At 39.7% G+C, this 25,242-nt stretch overlaps 1 protein-coding gene across 1 annotated transcript; it reads right to left on the bottom strand.

Moving 5' to 3' along the window:
- Positions 1–863: 863 nt before the first annotated feature.
- On the bottom strand, positions 864–25,035 carry LOC127841395 (uncharacterized). Its single transcript, XM_052370216.1, has 3 exons — positions 24,555–25,035; positions 7,456–7,857; positions 864–3,346 (listed from the first exon to the last, which is right to left on the bottom strand). The coding sequence occupies exons 1-3, from the start codon at positions 24,625–24,627 to the stop codon at positions 2,661–2,663; spliced, it is 1,161 nt and encodes a 386-aa protein (XP_052226176.1). The 5' UTR covers positions 24,628–25,035; the 3' UTR covers positions 864–2,660.
- Positions 25,036–25,242: the final 207 nt, after the last annotated feature.

Genomic DNA, 25,242 nt, shown 5'->3' with positions numbered 1-25,242 from the left:
TCTCGGGTATATGTATCGTTCTCTCGTGTCGGCGGGTTGAAAAGTCGCTCACACGACAAAACGCCAGAACTACAAATATGCCCTCTACAACGACAAAAAGGGCGACACGTGTAGTGATTGTTGTATTGGTCCGCTATTTGTCGTTCTGATGGGTATATTTGTTCGTGTTTTTTTACCGAGTTGGAGACCATCTTCCGAACCGCCACGATACCAGATTTATATGGCAGAAATCAGTCAAGATATATCTGCTATGGATGCTGTCTTCAAATGCATATACATATTTGGCTTTAAAGTTTCTAACGCAAAATCGTTCAGTCTCTTATCTGCCCAAAAGTCTCTTCGTTTCAAGCTGTGCGCGTGTTCAAACACTCGAGAACTTGGATCGGCTGACCTCGACCGTGGGAAGCGCACTCAGCGGGGACAAACAATAGGTAAACTACTGATAAGCCGGGAATTTTAAGTGGCCCCGCGCTTGACGAAATTAGTCACTTAATGGCCAGGTACGGGCGATGATGGTGTTTAGGAAAGTTGTTGAAAGTTTAATATGATAATATCTGAAAAGAAGCGTCTTTAACCTTAAATGGACTTGTTCGCAAATTTTTGTATTTTTGAAAAAGTAACCAAAACGATTTATTTACAATACCATGATGTTTGAAATATAATATACAATAAATTTAATTAATTTTACCGGAAATTGAATGCTTGACCTTAGTTATTCGAATGGTTTAGGATTCTTTAAATTCACGACGTCTAAAAATGTTTAAAGGTAGTAACAAGAAATGTGCTATAGTAAAACGTCAATCTATAAACCGATCCATTTAATTTGCCAAAATACTTCACGTGACAAACAAGGAAGAATCAACTAAGAAATAACATTTTATTCATTGTCATAGAAATAAATATATTAACATAGTACATGATAACATTTACAACGTTCATATATAAAACACATATGTCAACAAATCGATTTTATCGAATCTGTACCACGCCCTGGCATATGACATGAATCAAACATCATTAAATACCCCACCCGCTCAAGTTTGACTTATTTCGAAAGTGATTAAAAAAAATCATTTGCATAGCATTCATATTGCGTTGCATTCCATAACAGTTTTGTACTAAATTAATATAATTAGAAATGTATTTACCCAAACAACTACTACAATTAGGTAAATAATCTGATTGAGTTGATTGTCTTTTCTTTGAAAATATTACAACCAAACACTATTAATTTGGACTGATAACGTTGTTAAGATAATTACAACTACATTTATTGATTATAATTGCCAATACAATATAAACTGAGACAACTTCGAGTCCATTTTCAGGGTAGAGCCAGTGCTGAGGTCATGAAAGTAAAACAGGAAAAGAACAATTAGACAAAGGAACGAATTAATTGATTTATCAAAATACCAACTCTTCAATGAATAAAGGATTTGGGAAGGAAACACATAGCGACAAAAATATAAACCTGTCATTTTTTAAAAATAAATAGTAAATTTATAGTTCGCAATTTCACAACTATTGTATGTCTTTTTACGCTATTAATTAGAGCAATGAGTCGAACATTGTTCCACCGTCTCGAGCAAGTATATGGAGTGGGACCGGGGTATGTAACACACGAGCATAAAGACTAGAAAGCAGAGACGTCCGTGCGCACGTCCGCACGAACAACAACAACATACATTTGTATAATGCTGACGACTGTATGTGATGAGAAATTGTGGTCAGTACATATCAAGGTTTGGATCAAGTATTTAAAAACATCTTAGCTATTGTAAGAAAAATGTTCAAGTCTCAAGTCATTTGTGTTAGTGACGAATTTTCTTGATGATTTAATAATAAGTCATGTTTATGAACATAAAATTACATAGGATAAACAATGAATAATAATGCATTGCCGTTTTCAAAATGAAATATTGAAAGTTTTGACAAAGACAATTCTATCTGATGTTTTTGAATACGGGTCCACGTTCCTATCTTAACTTCAGTTCTGCATAGTAAATATGTTAGTACCAACATCACAATTATATAATTACAAAATGTTCACAAAGATGACATATGCATATGAGTCGCGCTCTGTGTAAAGGGGGTTTAATGCATGTCGTAATGTGTGGTCCCCGGGACGACACTTTCCACCTAAACTGGATTTTTGTCAGAAGAGTCTTCATTTAAACAAAAATGACAATACACGCGGAAAATGTCGTCCCTGATTAGCCAGTGATTACTGCAAAGGTTTATCTGGGACGACACTTTACGCACATTCATTAAACCCCATTTTCTCAGAGCGCATCTCATATAATAACACATCGTGCGATGAAGATAGAACAATCGTATACATGTGCTTTTGTTCACATAATGAAGGTATCAACACGTTTGAACTCGCGTTTAAAAACGAACAATATTTCAAACGACCAGACTATGCCCGACTCGAATGTTCACATACTCAAAGTGTAACTGTTTTTAGAGTGGCGACAACCACTTGCGAAACAAAGAAATGTGCAAAGGTTATTTTGGGGAATATAAGATTCTGTCCTCCAATCAGCAATAAATACGGCAGTCGACACTATCCAAATCACGTGTTTTCTTTTTTTCAATCTTTTTTTCAAATAATATGCACCATTTAGATTGCGACCTTTAAAGTTTCCACATGTACACAACTATCCTAATTTCGAGCACCCTACTCCACCCATGTCGGCTTCGTTAGACTTGCCGAACATTATCACGGAAGAACACGGAGAAGTCCGAATATCTCCGGAATTTTGTTCGCACGGACTCGTGTCGATACTGGGCGACACAATCTGTTCATACGTATGCCCGTCTTTATGCGTTGTTAACTTCGGGCTGCATTGTTTATAATGTTGATGACTATGGTCTCTATGATGATGATGATGACTTCGATGGCTTTTCGATGTCGTCTGCGAGGAATGGCTATGAGTTTGTTCTCGTTTGGCACTGCTGTGACTATGAACCGCGGCGGTCCGAGCGTTCCCTTGACCGTCACTGACCGCGTGCCCATTGGTCAGTTTAGAGTTAGTATCACATGGGGGGTTGCTATCACACCGAACATCCGGGGCCGATTCTAACAGGTGTTTCTCTTTTTCTCGATCGATAAAATGATCCGCGACGTAAAGCTGCGCTTTGTTGAGACTCCGCTCCCGCCGGATTTGGATCAGCCGCTTGTGTTGCCGGGAGTCGGTTCTGAGCATGCGCACTGCGAGAAGCACCAGCAGGATCAGGATGAAGCCACCGGCAATAGGGACGGCAATCACGGCAGCCTTGAACCAGAGATCCTTGGGTGTCTTACTTCCGGTCTCCGTTCGCCGCGATGAGACGCTACCTCCTCCTGGAAATGAATGAATATACTAATAGTCCAAAGTTAGAAAAAACATATATGTTATGTTATTTTTTACTTTTTATAATAAACAAAACAGAACGTCAAAAGCTCATAAAAGAAGATGATTAAAAAACATAAAACAATTGCCTAAATCAACTGATAAACAAGTGACGCCGTGGTGTCGACATCTGCGTGCGACATCGCCACATTAATTGACGCGTTACCTTCGGATGCTAGTTCGTTTTTTACCTCATAACCGATGCAGCGGGACCAAGTAACGATGACGGCGCACAATTAGCTTGCATTTCACAGTTTTTGTTATAATCAAACAACATTAGCAGGTCCCGATGAAAAAATGATTGCAAATTAAGAATTCACAGTCATATAACATTTTAGATCATTTGCGTTCTGAGAAAACTGGGCTTAATGCATGTTCGTAAAGTGTTATCCCAGATTAGCCTGTGTAGTCCGCACACAGTTAAATCAAGTTTAACTGTCAATCAAGTTGACAATCAAGTTAACGTGACATGTGTCCTCTCTGAAAAGCCTGTGCAAACTACACAGGCAAATCTAGGGCGACACTTTACGCAAATGCATTAAACCCCGTTTTCCCAGAGCGAGACTCAAATGAGAATATGGAGCTCTTAGCATTAACCCCTTGTATCAACAGATGGACACGAGGGAGAACACTGATGTGAGGTTACGTATTGGTGATTGTTTATGAACAAAGAAAATTTCGGAGTTTTGACGACTTAAACAAATATATACTTCATTAATTTTAGTGGTCGGGTCCGACAGCTGCAAAATTTGGACTTCATTATATATGCAAGTTGCAATGTCAAAGGTAAACTTGCTTTTTTAAAATTAATATTCAATCACAAATGTTTTACTCTTTACGACAAAACTAACAGCATTCCCTTTAATTTTAATAGATGGTCCGATTAACGCGGAAGCCTTGATAGGTCCGATGTAGAGATAAAGCGCGGGTTGTGTTTTCCCATTTTCCCCACCGCGCCAGCCCATTCTAACCATCACAGCGGTGCTTTATCTTCCATCATCTCGTAGCCGCAGATTGCCGTCAGCTCATTTAAAACTCATTATTGAAAGAGAAGTCATTTAATGAAAGACCGCGCGAGACAGTGATAAATGCAGACTTTATTCAAGTAAATATGAAAGATATCGTTCCGATGACATTTCGTTGACATTCCAAACAACTTACTGGAGAAAATTGTATCATGTATTTTATTCTGTAATTTCGAAAACTGTACCATTATTATTAAAACCAGTGAAGCGAACTTTCAAGTGACTCGATGTGAAAAGTTTAATTGTCATACTATGAAACTGCGACTATTGTACGCCTGTGTTTATACTGTTTTACGTAATGTCGACATAATGGAAAGGTTCTGAGAGTACAGCAAAGGATAGGATTGTTCGTACTGCACAGGCTGATCTGGGGCGACACTTAACGCATATGCATTAAGCCCGGTTTTCCCAGAGCGAGGCTCGTCTGTTGGACACGCACACGAGTAATCGACCGTCATCACCGCGAAGTTAAATGGCATCGAATTAGTTCCCTTGACCCGCTAATCCCCGAATAAACGCTCTTATCTGCGCATTCCATCGTGTCAAAGCAAAAATTGAGTCACAAATTTACTTTATAGCCAAATGATGAGCGGGGAATGGAGTGTGTAAACACTCGAGGACTTTCTAAATTGTGCAAAGACGGTATGGAAGATAAATTCGTCCGTTACAGACTTATAAATCAAACAGAGACTGTCCTTAGAGCCGCTCTGTTTTAATGGATATACATTAAGGCCGACCGTTTTTGCTCTTGGTTTTACGGGAATCCTTACCGCATAATGTTTGAACAAAATAAATGAAAGTGAAAAAACAGTTGGGAACTTAATTTAAAATTTCTCGCCGACTTTGAATATAATTGAGCGTTGTTCTGAGAAAACTGGGCTTAATGCATGTGCGTAGAGTGCCATCCCAAATTAGCCTGTGTAGTCTGCAGGGAGGACACTTTCCACCTAACTTGATTTCCGGTAAGAAGCGACTCCCATGAAACTAAAAATACCAAAATAGCGGAAAGCGTCGTCCCTGATTAGCCTGTGCGAACTGCACAGGCTAATCTGGGATGACACTTTAGGCACATGCATTAAGACAGTTTTCTCAAAACGCGGCTCAATTTAGAGCAAAGTTGTGAATATAAAACGACAAGACATATGGTTTTTAATTTGCACATTTAAAGATGTTCAAATAACGTTATTGATGGATTTTTTGTTGTTGTTGACTCGCTTGTCTTTAATGACTTTGTCTTAGACTTGATGTTAAATATCCTTTGGTGAGCAAATGATGTTATTTTTATTGAATCGTAATACTTTTTAATTGTTGTCAAATTTTTAAAAGTTAATTTCCCAATGAACCAAACAATAAAACAGAAAGGCCTTAACGTCGGCTTGAATACGGAACAGATCCTGAGCACTCCATTAAGACTCGAGTTTGTTTACCGGTTTGTTTGCGCCGGGACGACTCGTGTCTGACGGAAAAAGGTAAACATCGCCGAACGCTGCGCCCATTTGCGGGGCCACCTAATGTAAGAAGCGCCACCCTAGCGCCCGAGGTCAAAAAATTGGGGCTCGCGATGCTGTATCTGACAGGAGTAAATGCGATATTGTAGTGTAGTAGATAAGTATCGTAATAAAAAGCATGAATTCTGGGGTAGGACTTGTCGCAAACTTTTTGGGCTTGGTTGTTCACTCTCGATCAATGAATTGTTCTGAAAAAGGGGCTTAATACATATGAGTCGTGTTCTGAGAAAACTGGGCATAATGCATGTGCGTAAAGTGTCGTCCCAGATAAGCCTGTGCAGTCCGCGCAGGCTAATCAGTCTGATCAGGGACGACACTTTCCGCCTTTACTGGATTTTCGTGTAGAAAAGACTTAATTTTTAACGAAAAATGTCATACAAGCGGAAAGTGTCGTTCCTTATAAGCCTGTGTGGACTGCACAGGCTAATCTGAGACGACATTTTACGCACATGCATTATGCCCAGTTGTATCAGAACACGACTCAATGAATCTTTGAAGAAGGGGCTTATCACATATTAGAACCTGGCCATGGGAAAACGGAGCCTTATGATTTTGAGTTAAAAGTCATCCCAGATAAGTCTGTGCAATCCGCACAGGCTTATCTGGGACAACATTTTAAGCACATGCAATCTTGTTGGTCAATTATGTCCCAATTTAAGCATTACGTTCCTTATACATTTTCCTTTTAAATTCATCTCGAAATTTACCCCCCAATATATAGGCGCCATTGAAACAAACAGTATTGTTACACAAACGCAATAAATGACAAACATGTTATCAAATAAATAAAAAAGTGCGACATAAGCTGAGAATTCATGACGAATACGTTTTCTTGGAAATATTTCTGATTTGTACGCCGCCTTGAATCAAAATAGCTCGGTTCGATTGTTTCCCATCCCTCAAACATCTCTCTGCTCATTAATCAACTCGTCCCGTGATAAGTTCGTTATAATAGATTTATAATCAACTTCAAAGGACCAGCCGTGATCGCTAATTCACAAGGTCGCAACATAGTGGAGTGTCGCCTCAGAGGCAGACTGGTTCCACTATCTTCAAGAGCGGAGAATCAGTCGTCGGCGCATTGGCGCTGCGCGAAAACAGCCTCTTCGAAACCTGCCTTTATCAAGAGCGACCCGCACTAAAACATGACTTCACAGACAAATTGGCGGAGAAATAAATCATGTTTACGAGCAAAAACCAGTTGCTACGCTAGACGTGTGTGTACATCGTCGTACACTTGCATGTTTTATTATTGGCGACATTTGTTTCGTGTTTAGAAGGATTGTAAACGTCTCATATACAAGGACCGCCACGCGACCCGCCGTCTCGGCGTCTTGTTCAACGCTTAGAAGTACTTCTGCCGGCGGAAACCGCATACTTACAAGCGCTTATATTACAGCTCATTAGCACACGTTATTTATAATTATTAGTAATTACAAAGTCATTGACAGCGTCGCTTAGTCGCAAACTTCAAAACCCAAAACATAGTAATAGAAAACAAAAATATATAAATTGTTTATTACTAACCTTTGTCGTTCGGGTTAGATCCTATCGTTATCGTGATCTCGTTACTGTCTCGATAGTTGCACATGTCAAGCGTACAGCACGTGAGACCGACTTCCGGCGCGTCAGATTGCGCGTCGGTGTCGCCGGAAACGGCGTCCTGTCTCTCGACTTTATCAGCGTCGTGAAGCTCGATTTCCGGTCCCCCGTCGTCGCCTTGGGTCTCATTTCCAGCCGCTTCCACGATGCCGCTCCCAACGCACGTCCTCATACGCGGCTCCTCCTGAAGCGAATCGGCGCAACCGGAAACGATGGATTTTACCCCGTCTTTGACCTTCGTGTGGGTAAAGCACATTCCGAGCTGGGACTTGCACATATAGCTGGAGGTGACGCATTTGCCTTCGTTGCAGTAACAGCGAATCTCCCCTGAAAGAAGACGAAGATGGCGGTAATATTCCTGTGCGCGTTTGTTAATAGACCGTATTCGGAACTCTACTTATCCCGACGTACAAACAATATTTCACTATTTTTTGTGTTCGCCATTGGGATCATTAATATTCATAAAGGCTCTTATGTTACCTCAGTATTAATGAAAATTAAATTATAACCTCGATGATTGAGGTCATGTGTTATGGTACCCTAGGAAGAACATTGCCGTACTGCGCAGTTATCACGCTGTCGGAAGGACAACTATTCGGTGTAAGTCGTGTCTTATAGAAAATACTGTACACAGATTGTCCCTTAATTTTTCAAGTAACCGTTTTAAAGTACATGTGTATACCTTTAATTATGCATCATTTTATTTAAATGTATATAATTTATTAATTTGTTAAACTGCATATTTTTTTAATTATGAGCTTGTATCCGACTATACATTGAATTCGCTATGTGGGGAAGTCGTCGCCGATTTGTCTGGACCATTAACACTATCCCGGAGTCAATTAGTCTACGACCCGCCTGGTCTCAACAATTTCCAATACTGATGCCGTGACTGGACCATTAGTTATATTTCTGAGAACGGAAAACGTCGCACGCGTTTGATTCTAGAATTAAATCCGTACATGCTAATCAGGTAGGACGCATTTCCCTACTATTGATTTGTAAAGGGAGTATCCTTTTAGAGCAAATCCAGTCTAGGCGGAAAGTGACGTCTCTGATTAGACTGTGCGGACTGCACAGGCAAACATGAAACGACAATATACGCACATGCATTACATTCAGTTTCCCCAGAACGTGTATCAGTAGTACATCAGAGACAGTAACGTCGTAGTCAGCGCAGTATTGAACTGAAATATCTATGTATTTTTTTTTCAAGTAGAAATATGACCGCTTCTGTCAACAACAATCACCCGGTCCCGCAGGACAACTGTCAACAACAATCACCCGTTCCCGCAGGACATCTTGTGACGCCGAGCTATCTTAACCAGACGCTCATCAATATTTCGTTAGAATGGCCTCACCAAGCGTCTGTTGTCTCTGATTTACATAATCACCAGACAATTGTTCTTCTACCGCTTAAACTTAACGACAACACGGCGCTTTATGATTATTTCATTATTTTATTATCTCACGCGGTACACCAAGTCGGGAGAGTTAATCTAATATGTACGGTGAAAGCCGCCGACCGAATGGTAATTGACAATTTCCTAATTTTCTAGGGCGGCGCTGCGAGTGAACTCTGCCTGCGGACCGACATCGGGAGAAAATTATCGACGGTCGCCATCGGTCTGTTCAACGCCCGGGAGCGGGGCGCAGACACTGCGCGGAACATTGAGCAGCACAATTATATTTGACATCCATAATTAACAGGATTTCTCGATAATAAGTCTCTAGTCAATTCATCGTGCACGAGATGCCATATGCCTCTCCGCAAAGTCGATGTAGCACTAACTTTTGTTAACCCATTTATGCCTGTTGGACTCTCCCATCCTTCTAAATTGGATCAATTTATTTCCAAAATTAGGGATGTCTAGTATATTTATTTCTACATTAAGACAATTTCTAGATATAATGCGGCGTCTCATCTGGGTCTACGCTGTTTGCCAAGGCCTTTTTCTAGACGCTAGGCATAAATGGCTTTTAATGAAAGTATTGAAAGTTTCCTTGAAATAATACCACTGTCATATTATATCGTAATTATGTATTACCAATATTATAAATTTTATCGCAGTACTGCCCATATATTTAGCTAAGTCTCTGGATATTTTAATATAATGATAATTTTCCACGGACACTTTAATCTCAACAATTTTATAGAAGTGGCTGTTGACATATTATTCCATAAAAACAATTGATGCAAACTTGCAACGAAATTGTAAGGGGTCCACTATTTCATTTGTAACAAGGACAGAAAAACACGGAGACTTAATACAGTCCCTGAAATCAAAATGGAGACATCACGGACGACAAACATTTGCCCTTGCCTCGTTATGCAAACACAGGGCTTAATGTTCAAGCGTAAAGTGCCGACAATTAACGCACATGCTTTAAGCCCAGTTTTCTCTCAATGCGGCTTATATGACACTTGTTCTGAGAAAACTCGGCTTAATGCATGTGCGTAAAGTGTCGTCCCAGATAAGCCTATTTAGTCTGCACAGGCTAATCAGGGTCGACACTTTCCGCCTAAACTTTATTTTTGGTAATGAGAAACTTCCTTGAATCTAAAAATACCATAAAAGCCGAAAGTGTCGCCCCTAATTAGCCTGTGCGGATTGCACATGCTAATCTGGGACGACACTTTACGCACATGCATTAAGCCCAGTTGTCTCAAAACGCGGCTCATATTATTGAACGTGCGGCCAACTTTCTCGCAGTGCTGCTATTTAATCATTGCGATAATTTACGAGCGAGGAAAAGCTCGGCCTAGGTCTATCGGTCTCATCTTTTATTCCGTCTCGCTTTCAGTCAAATATTACATAGGTTTAATGGCTCCATTTTCCCGGAATCTCGTGCGCGCAGTGTGATGCGAAATTAATGGCTGTAAAACGTTGCGAACAAGGCTTGTGTACAGCGTATACCCGAACCGGTGTTTAGATAATATATTTACCAGCGATAGCGCCATGTCGAACATTTTGAACTGAAATTTTCGTCAGCACTTAGTGGTCCCATGATTGTGCCAAAGCACTTAGTGGTCCCATGATTGTGCCAAAGCACTTAGTGGTCCCATGATTGTGCCAAAGCACTTAGTGGTCCCATGATTGTGCCATAGCACTTAGTGGTCCCATGATTGTGCCAAAGCACTTAGTGGTCCCATGATTGTGCCACAGCACTAAGTGGTCCCATGATTGTGCCACAGCACTTAGTGGTCCTATGATTGTGCCGCGCTTTGAGAAACGGAGGCTTAATGGATTGGCGTAAAAACGTTGTCCAAGATAGCAATACCGAAGTCCGCACAGGCTAATCAGTGACCGCAGTCCGCACAGGCTAATCAGGGACGGACTTTCCACTTTAATAACTTTTCGTTTAAAGGGGTGGTCTTCTGTGGGCTGAACAAACGTATCTGGGTGGACACCCTAGAGCACATGCATTAAGCCCAGTTTTTCTAAAGCGAGACCCAATTCTTTTGACAAAACAGTGAAATCAGCCTTTCGATGTATGTTGTACTCCCATTTTGTTTATGCTATAATATGCAATACAATACACAGTTCTCAATCCACCTCGATACATTTTTACATGTTCGATTAAAGACTTGCCCATACATTCATATTATTATTCTGGAATGCTGCTTGCATTGTGTCACTTAGAGATTTTAGCCCTTTGCCATATCCGAGCGTCTGTTAGCCCTACACCATAAAATAGGCTAACGGCCGTCAATAACGACTCCACGGCGATTCTAAGGATTTTTATTTGGCGCCGACTTCCGCATTATTCGTACATTAGTTTCCCCAAGTGGCAGATTTATCATTTATTGCAGCAATTCCGGGACCCTATAAATAATCTCCGCTCTCTCTCAGACTGCCCGGTCCAGCGGCTTAAGATGCTTGGAGCGGCCTGGGCGGTCGTTAACGGTCAATCAACGACACACGCGGTTCTTAGAACGCCAACTGCCGGCTTTAATTGAGTGGCCGCGGAACCACACACGGTACCGCGAGGTCTGGGTGAGAATTGACGCCAGGATCTACGGGGAATCAAGAACAGCCGACATTATAAGACAGCTAACCGAGAAACGACAACGAAGTCGCCAGACGGCAGTTAAATAAATGGGACTCCTTAGACAAAAATCACCATTAAACAAACGAAATCATGGTAGATCAAAAATAAATAAAATCCAAACTGTCGAATCAAATTGGGTGATTTTATTTACATTTATGATCATTTTAGAACTAAACATTTTCCATAATTGTGAGTTTTTATGACGGTTGTCCCTCGTTAGAAAAGAAATCCTCAATTCACTATGGGGAAAGTCGTCGTCAAATTGTTTGGACAATTTTACAGTATCCCAGAGTCAAGTGCCATTTCGATCAATTAGTCTAGAACCTGTCTGATCTCAACATTTCCAATGCTGATGCCATGATAGAAAGTTTGGGCCTCAAGACTAATTATATTCCTGAGAACGGAAAAATGCACAAGTTTCGCGTCGAGATTTCGTGCAGACATCACTATCATAGGTCACAATAGAATTTTAAAAAACGAGATTGACCAATTCAATATGACTTTATATGTCATCACTAAAAACGTATTTAATGTTCACGTATGATATGAAATTACCGGGATGACATTCGTTAACATACGACACCACATGTACACGTTTTTTATTGCAATGTGAAACTGCGAAACGAAGCCGCCGACATCAAATCCGTGCCGGAGTAACGGCGGGCGCCGCGCCGCGGGACGCGCCATCTATCAGGCTTGAATTACGCGGAATCCCCGGCGAGCTAGCGTTACAACTGCCGCTTAGCACCTTCCATTTTAAAATCCGAAGCATCGGTGCGCCGTCAGAAATACTATTCGCACAATAATTGTTCTGCACTGCGGTGTTTTCAATGGGACGCAATTACACGGTGTAAGTTTCAACAAGAAAAAAATCTGCTAAATTTTGCATGGGCAGTGAATTATTTATCAGAGGAAATCGAGATCATTTTTCTGTCAATGAACAGGCAACTCAATAAATTGTATTTTACAGATGTTAACATTTACGAATCGCCGGCTGTTACAGATTTGCATTGTGTCTATCAGCAGTCCCTGCCAAAAAGGGGCAGTCCGCAAGGCAGTGTTTTGCGTGTATAGTATACAATTTATCGAGTGAAAATTCTGAATTCTCCTATGTATGAATATCGCCCTCAGAGCAGAGTTGAGCCTGACCATCTGACTTAGAAACTGGACGTTATGCATGTGCGTAAAATGTCGTCCCAGGTTAGCCTGTGAAGTCAAAAACTGGATTTTCGTTTAGAAGAGACTTCCTTAAAACGAACAAGATGTGTTTGTGAAACACAATGTCCCCCTATATGATGTTTGACATTGTAGGATGACCTTGACCTTGTGAAGGATGACCTTGACCTTTCACCACTCAAAATGTGCAGCTCCATGAGATACACATGCATGCCAAATATCAAGTTGCTATCTTCAATATTGCAAAAGTATTCATAAAATAAGCGATTTGGGCCACATATATTTGACCTCTGACCTTGAAGGATGACCTTGACCTTTCACCACTCGAAATGTGCAGCTTCATGAGATACACATGCATGCCAAATATGAAGTTGCTATCTTCAATATAGCAAAAGTTATTGCAAAATGTTAAAGTTGGCGCAAACAGACAGACAGACCAACAGACCAACAGAGAGGGCAAAAACAATATGTCCCCCACTACTATAGTGGGGGACATAAAAATACAATAAAAGCGGAAAGTATCGCGGACTGCACAGGCTAATCTGGGATGACACCTTACGCACACGCATTAAGCCCTGTTTTACCAGAGTGAGGCTCCGATGGAGTATATTATGTGAAAGCGGACTGTCAAACCTGCGACCGCTGGGTTGGGAAGCCAGAGCGTTACACGAAACCACGTAAAATTGTTGAAAATTATAATAATTGTGAAAGCAAGTCTTACAAGTGATAACATTTCGCTCTATATCAACCCCAATGATGGGAAAGCGTTTCCCCGGGTTATGTAAGCAACGTGATGCAAACAGAGCACTTGTTTCGAGTTAGATACAAATTACCGTCAAATTACCGCGGAATTAAAGTCAAGTTCTCGTTCGACTGTAATGACTCCGGTGAGAACCCATCTGTTTGTCTAGGAATGCAACACGCAGCCGACAATATCAATGGAGCGGCTACCGGCGCGCCTTTTGTCGAAGTTCGGTGGAAAGTGAAAATTCCCGTGAAATGGCTTACAGTCGCAAATTGCCTTTAACAACAGCCACATCTCGTTACTTCCATGAGCTCTTGAGCGGAATCTGCCGCGTCTGTTGTGATGATTTTAAATAGCGGAATTATTATTAAACGTGGTTAAACAATAACAGGCCGCAATATATAAACACTATAATTACTAGTATGTAAACACGAACATACATGCATTTTAGTTATGACGTTTTTAGCTACGTCCCCCAGTCCCCAGTCAAACAGCTGTGCAGGGGTGGGGTGATGTCGTACACTGATTGTCCAATCCGGACACGCTGTAGGGTCATCGCGCTTTGAATTTACAGCCACTTATATCATAACAACAAAAATACCGGCGTTAAATACTGTCGCGACGATTTGGCGACTTGATCAGGTCATCCGTATAAATCGACCGAACGACAATAAGTGAACAAAATCTAATCTTCCTTTAAAATAATCCCCTCTTGATTTCACCATAAGTCTCTTGATCTGTATCTACTTATGTAGAGCTAAACAAGTTCCGCTAATCCCCACCCGCAGGCATCTTGTGGCGCCACCTCGCGGCCTCCAGCGCTGGCCACTCGTATTTATGTTAGAGACAATCACCGCCGCATGGTTTAGTCCAATCCGCTTCCTGATAGATCTTATCGTCTTTACGGCCCGTCAAATCGGTCACATTACATTCTTTCTTTAAGAACAGCCTTTGTACCAAAGATTTCCTACCTACATGTAAATAGCGTTTTTATCCGCATACATTGTAATTACATTTACACTGAAAGATAAATAAGAAATTCTCACTTTTCGTTCAGATAAAAAAACAGTATGTTACATTAATGGTCATAACAGCCCCAAAAATATCACTGCCAAACTGGACTTTATGAATGTGCGTAAATTGTCGCCGCAATAGTTTGTGTAGTCCACACTGGCTAATCAGGGACGACACGTTCCGGTTATATGGAAGTTTTCGTTTGAAAAATATCTTAAGGAACACAATAAAGTTTATGCTGAAATTGTCGTCTCTTTAAGCCTGTGTCAATTGCGATGGCTTGTTTCGCACAACACATTACGCACATGCATTAAGCCCAGTTTTCCCAGAACGAGGCTCTTATACGAAGACCTCAAACCTGCGTTTACAAATCCATGCGATTTGAATGAAAAGCAGGAAAAAATCTTGACAGTAAAAACAAGACTATTGTCAAGCAATGTAAGTCCCCTACCGGCTCCACCATTGTCAGAAATAGCAACCAAATTTTTTTATTTAGGAACAAAATGAAATGACGTGCATAATGTCCATATTGCCATCTATCTATGTTTCAAGTTTCATGAAAAAATATTAAGAACTTTAAAAGTTATCGCGGGATTCAGAAAACCACCATTTTCAGCAGTATGTCTAGTCTATTTGTTTCCATAGCAACCAGATTTGTTTACGTCGGAACGAAATGAAATGACGTGCATAATGTCCATATTGCCATCTATCAATGTTTCAAGTTTCATGAAAAAACATTAAGAACTTTAAAAGTTATCGCAGGAACCAGAAAAACAACTATTTTCAGCAGTATTTCTAGTTTATTTGTTGCCATAGCAACCAGAGTTTTTAACGTATGAACGAAATGAAATGACGTGCATAATGCCCATATTGCCATCTATCCATGTTTTAAGTTACATAAAAAAATATGAAGAACTTTAAAAGTTATCGCAGGATCCAGAAAACAACCATTTTCAGTAGTATGTCTAGTCTATTTGTTGCCATAGCAGCCATAATTTTTACGTCGGAACGAAATGAAATGACGTGCATAATGTCCATATTGCCATCTATCCATGTTTAAAGTTTCATGAACAAATATTAAGAACTTTAAAAGTTATCGCAGGATCCAGAAAAACCACCATTTTCAGCAGTATTTCTAGTCTATTTGTTGCCATAGCAACCAGAATTTTTGACGTAGGAACGAAATGAATGACGTGCATAATGTCCTATTGCCATCTACCCATGTTCCAAGTTTCATGAAAAAATATTAAGAACTTTTAAAGTTATCGCAGGATCCAGAAAAGTGTGACGGACGGACGGAGACAAAACCATAAGTCCCCTCCGGTGAAACCGGTAGGGGACTAAAAAGTCATTTTAAAGAACAAGAAATATATAGTTATTGCACATCGTGATAGCTATTTTCTGTGGTCATTGTCATAGGACACTTCCCGGGAAATAGCGAGCATTCACACATGTCAACGTATCTGTGGTTGCAGTCAGTGAACGTGCTGGCGATTGAGAGGAGATCGGACATTTAAACACTTGTATAGGCGCCATCGCGCCGAGCCGTACACGGAAACCACTCTGTTAATATCGTCTAGTCACTTAGAAAGAATAAACGCTGAGTGGATATCAATCAAGTGGGAGGTTAAGTCTTAAGTACATGTTCATATAGTCCGGGAGTGATGGGGGGGGGGGGGGCTGTGTGACCGGCTGGATGAGTGAGCAGTAAAAATGACTAGGGCGGGGACCCAGTGTTATCAATGTAAACATCAGCATAAAAGTGCGCAATATAGCACGGGCATCAACAGAGCAGAGCATCGTTACAATTGTTCGTAAATATTACAATTAAACGGTCGCCATGTTTTAAACTTGACCAGATCTAGATAACGAGTGAAACCTTTGCAACAGAATGTATTTGAGAGGGATAGTAAATCTTTTTAACAAGTGCATGTATAATACACGCCGATATATGTTCAACTCTGACACAAAATTGACATTACATATTTCTTCTACAAATATCATTGCAACTTTTATATATGTTTCAAAAATAAGTCTAAGAAACAGCTAATTAAGGCAGAAATGTCGTCTATAGTAAGCCTGTGCGGACTGCGGACTAGCCTTTACGGACTAGCCTTTACGCATATGCATTAAGCCCCGTTTTCCCAGACCGTTTTATACATATTGGCTAGATCAAGCAGATAAAATACATGAGTAATACTTATTGTTTTATAAACAGAAGCGGTGAAAAGACCAACATGTGCTCAACGTAGGCGTCAGTAGTGATCACCGACCGCAGTTGGAGACAAACGTCTCCGTAACGGTTGTAAAACGCGAACACCGCTGCCGTAACGTCTGGTTCATCGCAAAACGTTTTCCGCCTGGGGCTCGATTCAGACGTCAGGGGCGTGATTTATTACGTTCAACGAAAACCGGCGACGTTCTCAACTTTTTAACGACTCGACATTTACATACGTGCAAACATGTATACATCAGAGCGCGCGTCTTGTTTTAAACACTTAAAACGTTTAGAAACAATTAGGAAGAAACAAAAATACACTAGTAACAGAGCCGTTACTGACAAATACTCAATAACTACTTGAGAAAAATACTTAGCAAGCAGACACACAGAGTGTTTGTAACTTAACTCCAAACCAATTGTTTTCAAGCATGTGTTCATACGAATAAAACTGATTCTAAAACACTGAAACTTGATCATCGAGATATGCAATAACGGCAGCCGGGGGTCGGTTTGTTTCAAGACGGGTGACGACAGGACCGGGGAACTAACTGCCGGTTCCGGCCCAGTGGTTCCCGGCCATTTCTCAATATGCATTGGGCGACAAAGACCGAATGGATCGGGTTTCCCACGCAGAATAGCGTTTTGTTCGCAACGTCATAAAACTGTTTTCTCTAATTGTTTTCTCGTTTAAGACTACACAACGCGAGTTCTCTTCAAAACAGAGACGGTATTCTTGCTATCTTAAGTGGGCCTATTAATTACTTTTAAGTTTGTATAATTACACGGTCCGGAAAGGAACTACATACTGAATAGATCATGCGGATATGTACGGATATGTACCTAGAGCCTGAACAGTATAAAGAAATGGTTTAAACATTGTGGCCTTTGAGTTTGGAATTGGAAACTGTTCATCATTTGTATGGCTCCAACTTAGAGAATCTTGTGACAAAAACATGTAATAAAGCACTCCCTGCACGTCTGTTAATGGTTAATATTTTATATTCTTCTGATTTGACTGGAACAACGTGGACGACCAGCATAATGTAACAAAATAATTAAGATTCAATAAAAGTCGTAAAAGCTTTTATTTTGAGGGTCGGAAAGTTTCGTAATGGGTTCGGCAATTTCTTTTGCCATTTTATCTAATGTAATTATTGTAAACATACAAACTAGTTGTAAAACAAGGGTAATGAAGACATGTTTGGCCGACCTACCTCGCCTTTTTGTGAGATGTCAAAGGAAATAACGTCTTAGTCCCGATCACATCATACCAGTAAGTAAAGCATTCAAATAAAAGCGAAAACTATATTACCACTTAACACTTAAATGAGTAATGAGGAAATAATGCACGCTAATGAATAAAGTTTTATTTTAAAAACTATAGGGCGTATCAAGATCAGCCGCGACTGTACCGCCGTCTCGGTACACCAGACATCGGGTCGGCGCACCAAGGCGCTCCAGGCTCCAGACTGCGACGTCATCAGTCAGGTACGCAACGTTCCCTCGTGTTTTACCCCCCCCCCCCCCCCGCAATAGAGTCGGAAGAAGTCGTTTGATGTACATGACTCGTATTCTGTATTACACCGAACTCATATGCGAACTGCATTGCAAACATAAAGGGCAGCACGTAAAACAGACGCTCGCTTATTAATCATATAAGTAATAAACAAGTCGAACAATTAAAATGAGCGAATAAATATCCCCGACACAACTCGATCATGCGTCCCTAATGGGCTCTCAACTGAAGTTACATGGTCGGACCAGGTTAAGTTTATCTCGACTGTCGATGTCTGAACATTAATTGCCGCCGGTTTCATTTCAACGGCTCCTTGGCGACGTTTTGTTTTACCGCAAAGCGATTGCTCAAAATATATCCGTTTAATAATGTACATGTTTTTTGTGTTGTTATCAAAAGGTTATCATATAACGCATGAATAATAATACTACTACTAATAATAATAATAATAATAATAATTATTATTAGTAGTAGTAGTAGTAGTAGTAGTAGTAGTAGTAGTAGTAGTAGTAGTAGTAGTAGTAGTAGTAGTAGTAGTAGTAGTAGTAGTAGTAGTAGTAGTAGTAGTAGTAGTAGTAGTAGTAGTAGTAGTAGTAGTAAGATAACAATAATAATCGTCCAATCGTTTTCATTATTAGAATCATCATCAATATTATCATCGTAGTGTTACATTATCTTAAAATATATCACATTCGAGTAAATTTACAAATAAGTTTATGTGCAGCCTAATTTTGTTATCACATTCATAACTACATAAGACCGCTCAACAGCTAGACGGACGCTGCCTGACGCTGACGGGCCGTGACGAGCGCCCGTGGGACCCCGACCGAGGGGCTGAAAGGGCGCCCCTGAGGGTCTTTTGCAGCCGACTTCAATACAATAAGGCCCGTGCCGTATAAATATGCCATAATGACAGTTTATCCCGCTTTACCCCGCTGAGCTGGTGATGATAATGATAAAAGGATAGAGCTTAGGCGCTTCATACTAGTTAATATTCCGGTCGTATAAAAGTGATTACATGAATCAAATCAGACATGCTTAGATTTTGCTATAAAAAAGGAATATTACAGATTGACGGCGCGAATGTCATATTAGACCAAATTACGGGAACAGTTCGTTGTTTTGCAGTGCTTTAAATCATATTAACGACACATACGTAAAATTAACAAAGAGTTCAGTAAATATTGAGCCACGTACTGGGAAAACGGGCCTAAATGCACGTGTGTACAATGGCGTCCTATATTAGCCTGTGCAGTTCGCACAGGCTTGTCATGGACGACAGTTTTCGCATACAACCGAAATTTTGCCATAAAACAGGCTTATCTGGGACGACACTTTAAGCATTAAGCCCCGTTTTCCCCAGAGCAATGCTCGTGATATGAGACGCGTTCTAAGAAAACTGGGTTTAATGCATGTGCGTAAAGTGTCGTCCCAAATTAGCCTATGCAGTCCGCACATGCTAATTAGGGACGACAGTTTCCACCTTAACTGGATTTTCGTGTAGAAGACACTTCCTTTAAAAGAAAAATACCATAAAAGCGGAAAGTGTCGTCCCTGATTAGCCAGTGTGGACTGCACAGGCTGATCTGGGATGAAACTTTACGCACATACGTTAAGCCCCGTTTTCTCAGAAAGCGGCTTATGTATTATTCAAGTCATTTTGGTTAATTCTAAAAAGATGAGTGCGTTTTCAAACGTAAAGAGCGCGTCGTGGTATACGGGCAATGGGACGGTAGTTTACTGCAAAATAATTAAACTTAAATCCCATAAAAACTGAAATGCTTTTACGTATTGTTGATAAATATGATAAAATATGGCTGGCTCAAAGTTAAGTGATTTCAATGTTTTTGATGTCGCCGCAAAGAGAGAAGAAAATGAAAATTGCCCCGAGGTAAAGATAATTGTACGCAAAAAGCGCGTGTTCATCTGGATTGATTTAGACCTTTTACTTTCAGAATTCGGTATAAATTTGATGTCAATTATCCGTAATTTTCATTGATTATTTTGTCGGAAATGTCGCGATTAAAGAATTACGGGTGCTTATTCGAAACTTAAATGCGTTTCTTTGTTAAGGTTTACATTTACCATCGTTGTTTATGAACTGACGAAACTAATATTTTAAAGCCATAGTATAGGCAGAAAAAATACAAGATCGACAACTGTTTTACATGCAAATTAAGATTTCACAGTTGTATATAACATTTAAGTTCATTTGTGTGGTGTTCTGAGAAAACTGATCATAACGAATATGCGTAAAGTGTCGTCCCAGATTAGCCTGTGAAGTCCGCACAGGCTAATCAGGGACGACACTTTCCGCCTAAATTGAATTTTTGCTAAGACGAGACTTCAGTTAAACGTAAAATGTCAGAAAAGCTGAAAGTGTCGTCCCTGATTAGCCTGTGCGGTCTGCTCAGGCTTATCTGGGACGACACGTAACGCACATGCATTAAGACCAGTTTTCTCAGAACAAGACACATTTTGTCAAGCCAATTTTTGAAGACGGTTTTTAGTGTGTACAAAGCGCTCAAATGTACAAAAATAAACTTTGGCATTAAGCACACAGCGCTAATGGAAACTGAAGAAATGTCGAGTGATTTTGATGATCTGTTTAAAAAGCGTCCATCGCTGTGTGTAATCAAGCACTTGATCCGATTTTACGTTTGTTTTCGCAACAATCAACAGAGTTGATTAATCAATCGAAGGTTAGAGATAACATAATGGAGTAATCGATTAAGGAAGGATTGCAAAATCGAGCGCAGACAAAAGGCGGTCCAAGTCAATCAAGCAGTGCTGGCAGAAAACCATTATGTTGTTGTCACCAGAAAGCAGATGGGCACGAAACGTCCCGCTAACAACAGCAGACATTTGCTTTCGCAGTTTGTTTAAAAGTCATGACAAACCAGATGGCCGGGTTTTGAACAACAATCCGTCCCAGAGAAGTGAAAGAACTGACACAAAAGCCAAATACATAACACGCGGTGCTGCGCCTTATTTACCGAGACAGCATGCTTCAAACGAAACGCTTTGTTTAAAAGCAACCTTTTCATAGTTACCTATTAAAAATTCATTTCATTTCGGGCTTCGTGAAATTGGAGAACGTTTATAGCAAATATGAGACGCGTTCTAAGAAAACTTGGCTTAATGCATGTGCGTAAAGTATCGTCCCAGATTAGCCTGTGCAATTCGCACAGGCTAATCAGGGACGACACTTTCCGCTTTTATTACATTTTTCGTTCAAATTAAGTCTCTTTGAAGCAAAAATTCAATTAAGGCGGAAAGTGTCGTCCTTGATTAGCCTGTGCGTTCTGCACAGGCTATTATGCGACGACACTTCACGCACATGCATTATGCCCAGTTTTATCAAAACGCGACTCATTTCATTTCGGTATTTGTGAAATTGCAGAATGCTTTCTAGAAACATCGATACAGCATAGCGATTTCTGAGTACGGACAGTTTGTGGATATTGATCCATTATTGGTTCCCATGCTCCAGATGAATAAATATGTCATTCAAGGAGCCTAGAGGGTCATAGGCTGTTAGATCAATCTCTAACACTGCTCAACGTTCTCACTCACACAGGCTGTTAGATCAATCTCTAACACTGCTCAACGTTCTCACTCACACACGAAATAACACGATATATTAACCCATTTATGCCTAGTGGACTCTCCCATTCTTTTTAATTTGATAGATTTATTTCCAAAATTAAGGATGTCAAGTATATTTATTACTATTTTTAGAATATTTCTTACAAAAATTCCTTCATCATGCATTATGCATCATGCAATAATGCCTGCATCATGCGGCGTCTCATCTGGGTCTACGCTGTTTGCCAAGGCCTTTTTTCTAGACGCTAGGCATAAATGGGTTAAGTTTAACCCAAGCTACCGAATGTTCAATAAAAGAAAAATATAAACACTATATACTATATAAATACTATTGATATGAGATTCATGATAATACGCAGTGGAAACATACGACTTTCCAGAAAACAATTTAAATTGATTCTACATTCAGTGTACACTAAATCATGTATAGCAAAGCACGGCCATAAAAATCTTACACATTGTATGATGTTTGTAAATTGAAGATTTTATCATTTCAAGTTTTAACTAAAATAGTGTTGTTTTATTGCATAACCTGCAAGTAAAATGCGTAATATTACGCATGATCCGTCGTCCCGACCTAAACAAGGCGTCGCCATTGATAATTTATGTTATTATCTTAATACATTTTAACAGGAATAGCTTTAATCACCTAACATGATAATTGTATAATATTATGCATGATGCGTCGGTTTTGATTACGTCACAGGAGACAATGTGTCTGATAACGTATATTGGCCCCGGGGGGTGGGGACGGTACAGAGATGTATGGATACGATACAGTCCGTTGTCGCTCGGAACGAGCACATTTGTTGTTAGTGAATAGAGATTGGAAGGAGATTATGTTTCCTACATCGTAACAGAACAACATATACATGTGCAACAATCTGTCCGAGGAAAATAACTCAAAAGATAAGCACGAAACTTAACGAAATTGAACGAAGACATAACTATCTAGAAGAGTGACATTGTGAATACGTAAATAAATTATTAATACTTTTCGACAAATTTTAGAATACTATATAACTATTCCGTATTTCTTAACCCATTTATGCCTAGCGTCTAGCAAAAGGCCTTGGCAAACAGCGTAGACCGAGATGAGACGCCGCATGATGCGGCGTCTCTTCAGGGTCTGCGCTATTTGCTTTAAGGAATTTATGAAAGAAATATTCTAAATATAGAAATAAATATACTAGACATCCCTAATTTTGGAAAAAAAAATGATCCAATTTAGAAGGATGGAAGAGTCCACTAGGCATAAATGGGTTAAATTTGGGAGAAATAATCCATTGTAAATCAAGAACAAAACGAAATAAAAGAATGCTTTACATCACTATAAAGATGAATTTCCTCTAATTGATTGTGTTTGTATGTCGCGTTATGTTGTCAAAATTTACCAGGTCATTAGATTTAAATAACTACGAGTACAATAGCAGTATTATCTTATATCAGTCGCTTTCTGAGAAAACTGGGTTGAATGCATGTGCGTAAAGTGTCGGCACAGGCTAATCAGGGACGACACAGGCTAATCAGGGACGACACTTTCTGTCTTCACTGGATTTTCGTGTAGAAGAGTCTTCATTGAAATGCAAAATACCAGAAAAGCGGAAAGTGTCGTCCCTGATTAGCCTGTGCGGACTGCACAGGCTAATCTGGGACGACACTTTACGCACATGCATTATGCCCAGTTTTCTGAGAACGCGACTCAAATCATTAATAACATGTCTCAATCGTCTTATCGCCAGTTCGAATGTGTAACCACAAGTTTGCAAGGAAATTATCTTTAACTCCGCCATTAATATTTAATTTCTCCTTCTTACAAATAATAACTGACTGTCTTTGAAATTGATCTGTTTTCGTGAAATTATCATACTTAAATATATTGAGATGCACAAAGAATAACTGCTGCGATATTCGCCATTAATACTAGAGATTTGAAGTATTACGTTTTTTAGATCCAGGTTTTACATAAATAAGTAATAAAGATAAGATTTAGATATACTTGGCTTGGCATGTAAACATATAACCCTTGTATATCGCCACATTTAGTTGTGAATGTATGCTATTTTTATACATTACTATTTTAAATAATTAATATACTCATTTAATAAATTATGAGTTTATAATTGTTCATGATAACATTAAAGAATACCTCTTAAAAAGTGTAACAAACATTTAAGATCATTTATAACTATCCAACGATATAGTTTGGACAGGGTAGAATATTTATGGCAATTTCGTGTATAATAGTATTTAATATAAACACTATCAAATATACTGCCAATATTGTAGTATAACATACAATGTCCTTGCAGGGAATAAATAGTGCTCTTACCATTAAGTTTTTCTTGAATGCTCTGTGCTTGTATGAGTACATACGTACAGCTTAGAGCGACCCGGGGTCAACAGATAGGAGTTCGATTAGTTCACCTATCTTAGTAGAAACAAATATGTGGTTGTAGGTGTGTCCCCATTCTTCAACAGCATTTTCTTATGTTATAGTATGGTTTCTATATCGAGCAAAACGACTCAAAATATACGATCATATTCATATTGAGTTTGACATATAATAACCCCTCCTAATAACTACACATAATTACATTCATGACCATTCATAACATACTTAATCAGATATCAACAAATATTATTAAACACGTCGAAATCTGTGAGTAAACTAGAAGTCTGGACCTTACCATATACACAGGAAATGCCGAGCAGTACAAGGGTGAGGATTCTCCCAAGCGGACCTCGGGGCCGCCCGGCCATGGTCAGTCACGAACCTGGGACCTATGGACGGTGTTTAGAACAACCCTGGGTATATCCTTGAGTAACACATAAAGTATTCCGATTTTGAATCCAAATCGGTGTTTTATGAATTAAGACAATAACATTCACTTGTAAAAACGTCAATGAAAACGTTGAAATTGTTGCACTGTACACAGATAACGTATTTACTACACTGCACTGGTATGTAGTATTGAACACTCCGAACCACTGCTTCTTCTATCATAACATTCAGCTATGATTTCTTTAAAACGATGAAACACTAGCCGTAACTACACGAGATAGATAGATGGTTGACAGATATTGACAGAAATAAATACACAATTGCAGATATTAAGGCAACACTAATTTCCCACGAGCGTTCAACAAGTGACATATTAACTTCAGCTACTATACATATAGCGGGCAGATACCGTCTTCAGTGAAAGGTAACAGCTCGACGTTGATTGGTCAGATTTATGAAGTAGGCGTGACGAGGCGGAACTTCGACTACTCGCCAGACATTCTTATCGATGAAGTAAGCGTCCGATAAATCGATCGTGCATAATTGTTAATTACAATGTCTCTGAGTTTCTAATCGCATTTAATCTATTGTAA

Source organism: Dreissena polymorpha, chromosome 8 (assembly GCF_020536995.1).
Source record: "Dreissena polymorpha isolate Duluth1 chromosome 8, UMN_Dpol_1.0, whole genome shotgun sequence".
Lineage (NCBI taxonomy): Eukaryota > Metazoa > Mollusca > Bivalvia > Myida > Dreissenidae > Dreissena > Dreissena polymorpha.
The sequence above is the reverse complement of the archived record's forward strand: the minus strand, read 5'-3'. Positions and strand labels throughout refer to the sequence as shown.

What these genes read in the sequence shown, in the direction of transcription:
- LOC127841395 (XM_052370216.1), bottom strand. Translation starts at nt 24,627, where the DNA reads ATGGCCGGGCGGCCCCGAGGTCCGCTTGGGAGAATCCTCACCCTTGTA. An exon ending in CGGCATTTCCTGTGTATATG is followed by an intron (nt 7,858 to 24,554) that starts GTAAGGTCCAGA and finishes GTCTTCTTTCAG; the next exon opens with GGGAGATTCGCTGTTACTGC. An exon ending in ATCTAACCCGAACGACAAAG is followed by an intron (nt 3,347 to 7,455) that starts GTTAGTAATAAA and finishes ATTCATTTCCAG; the next exon opens with GAGGAGGTAGCGTCTCATCG.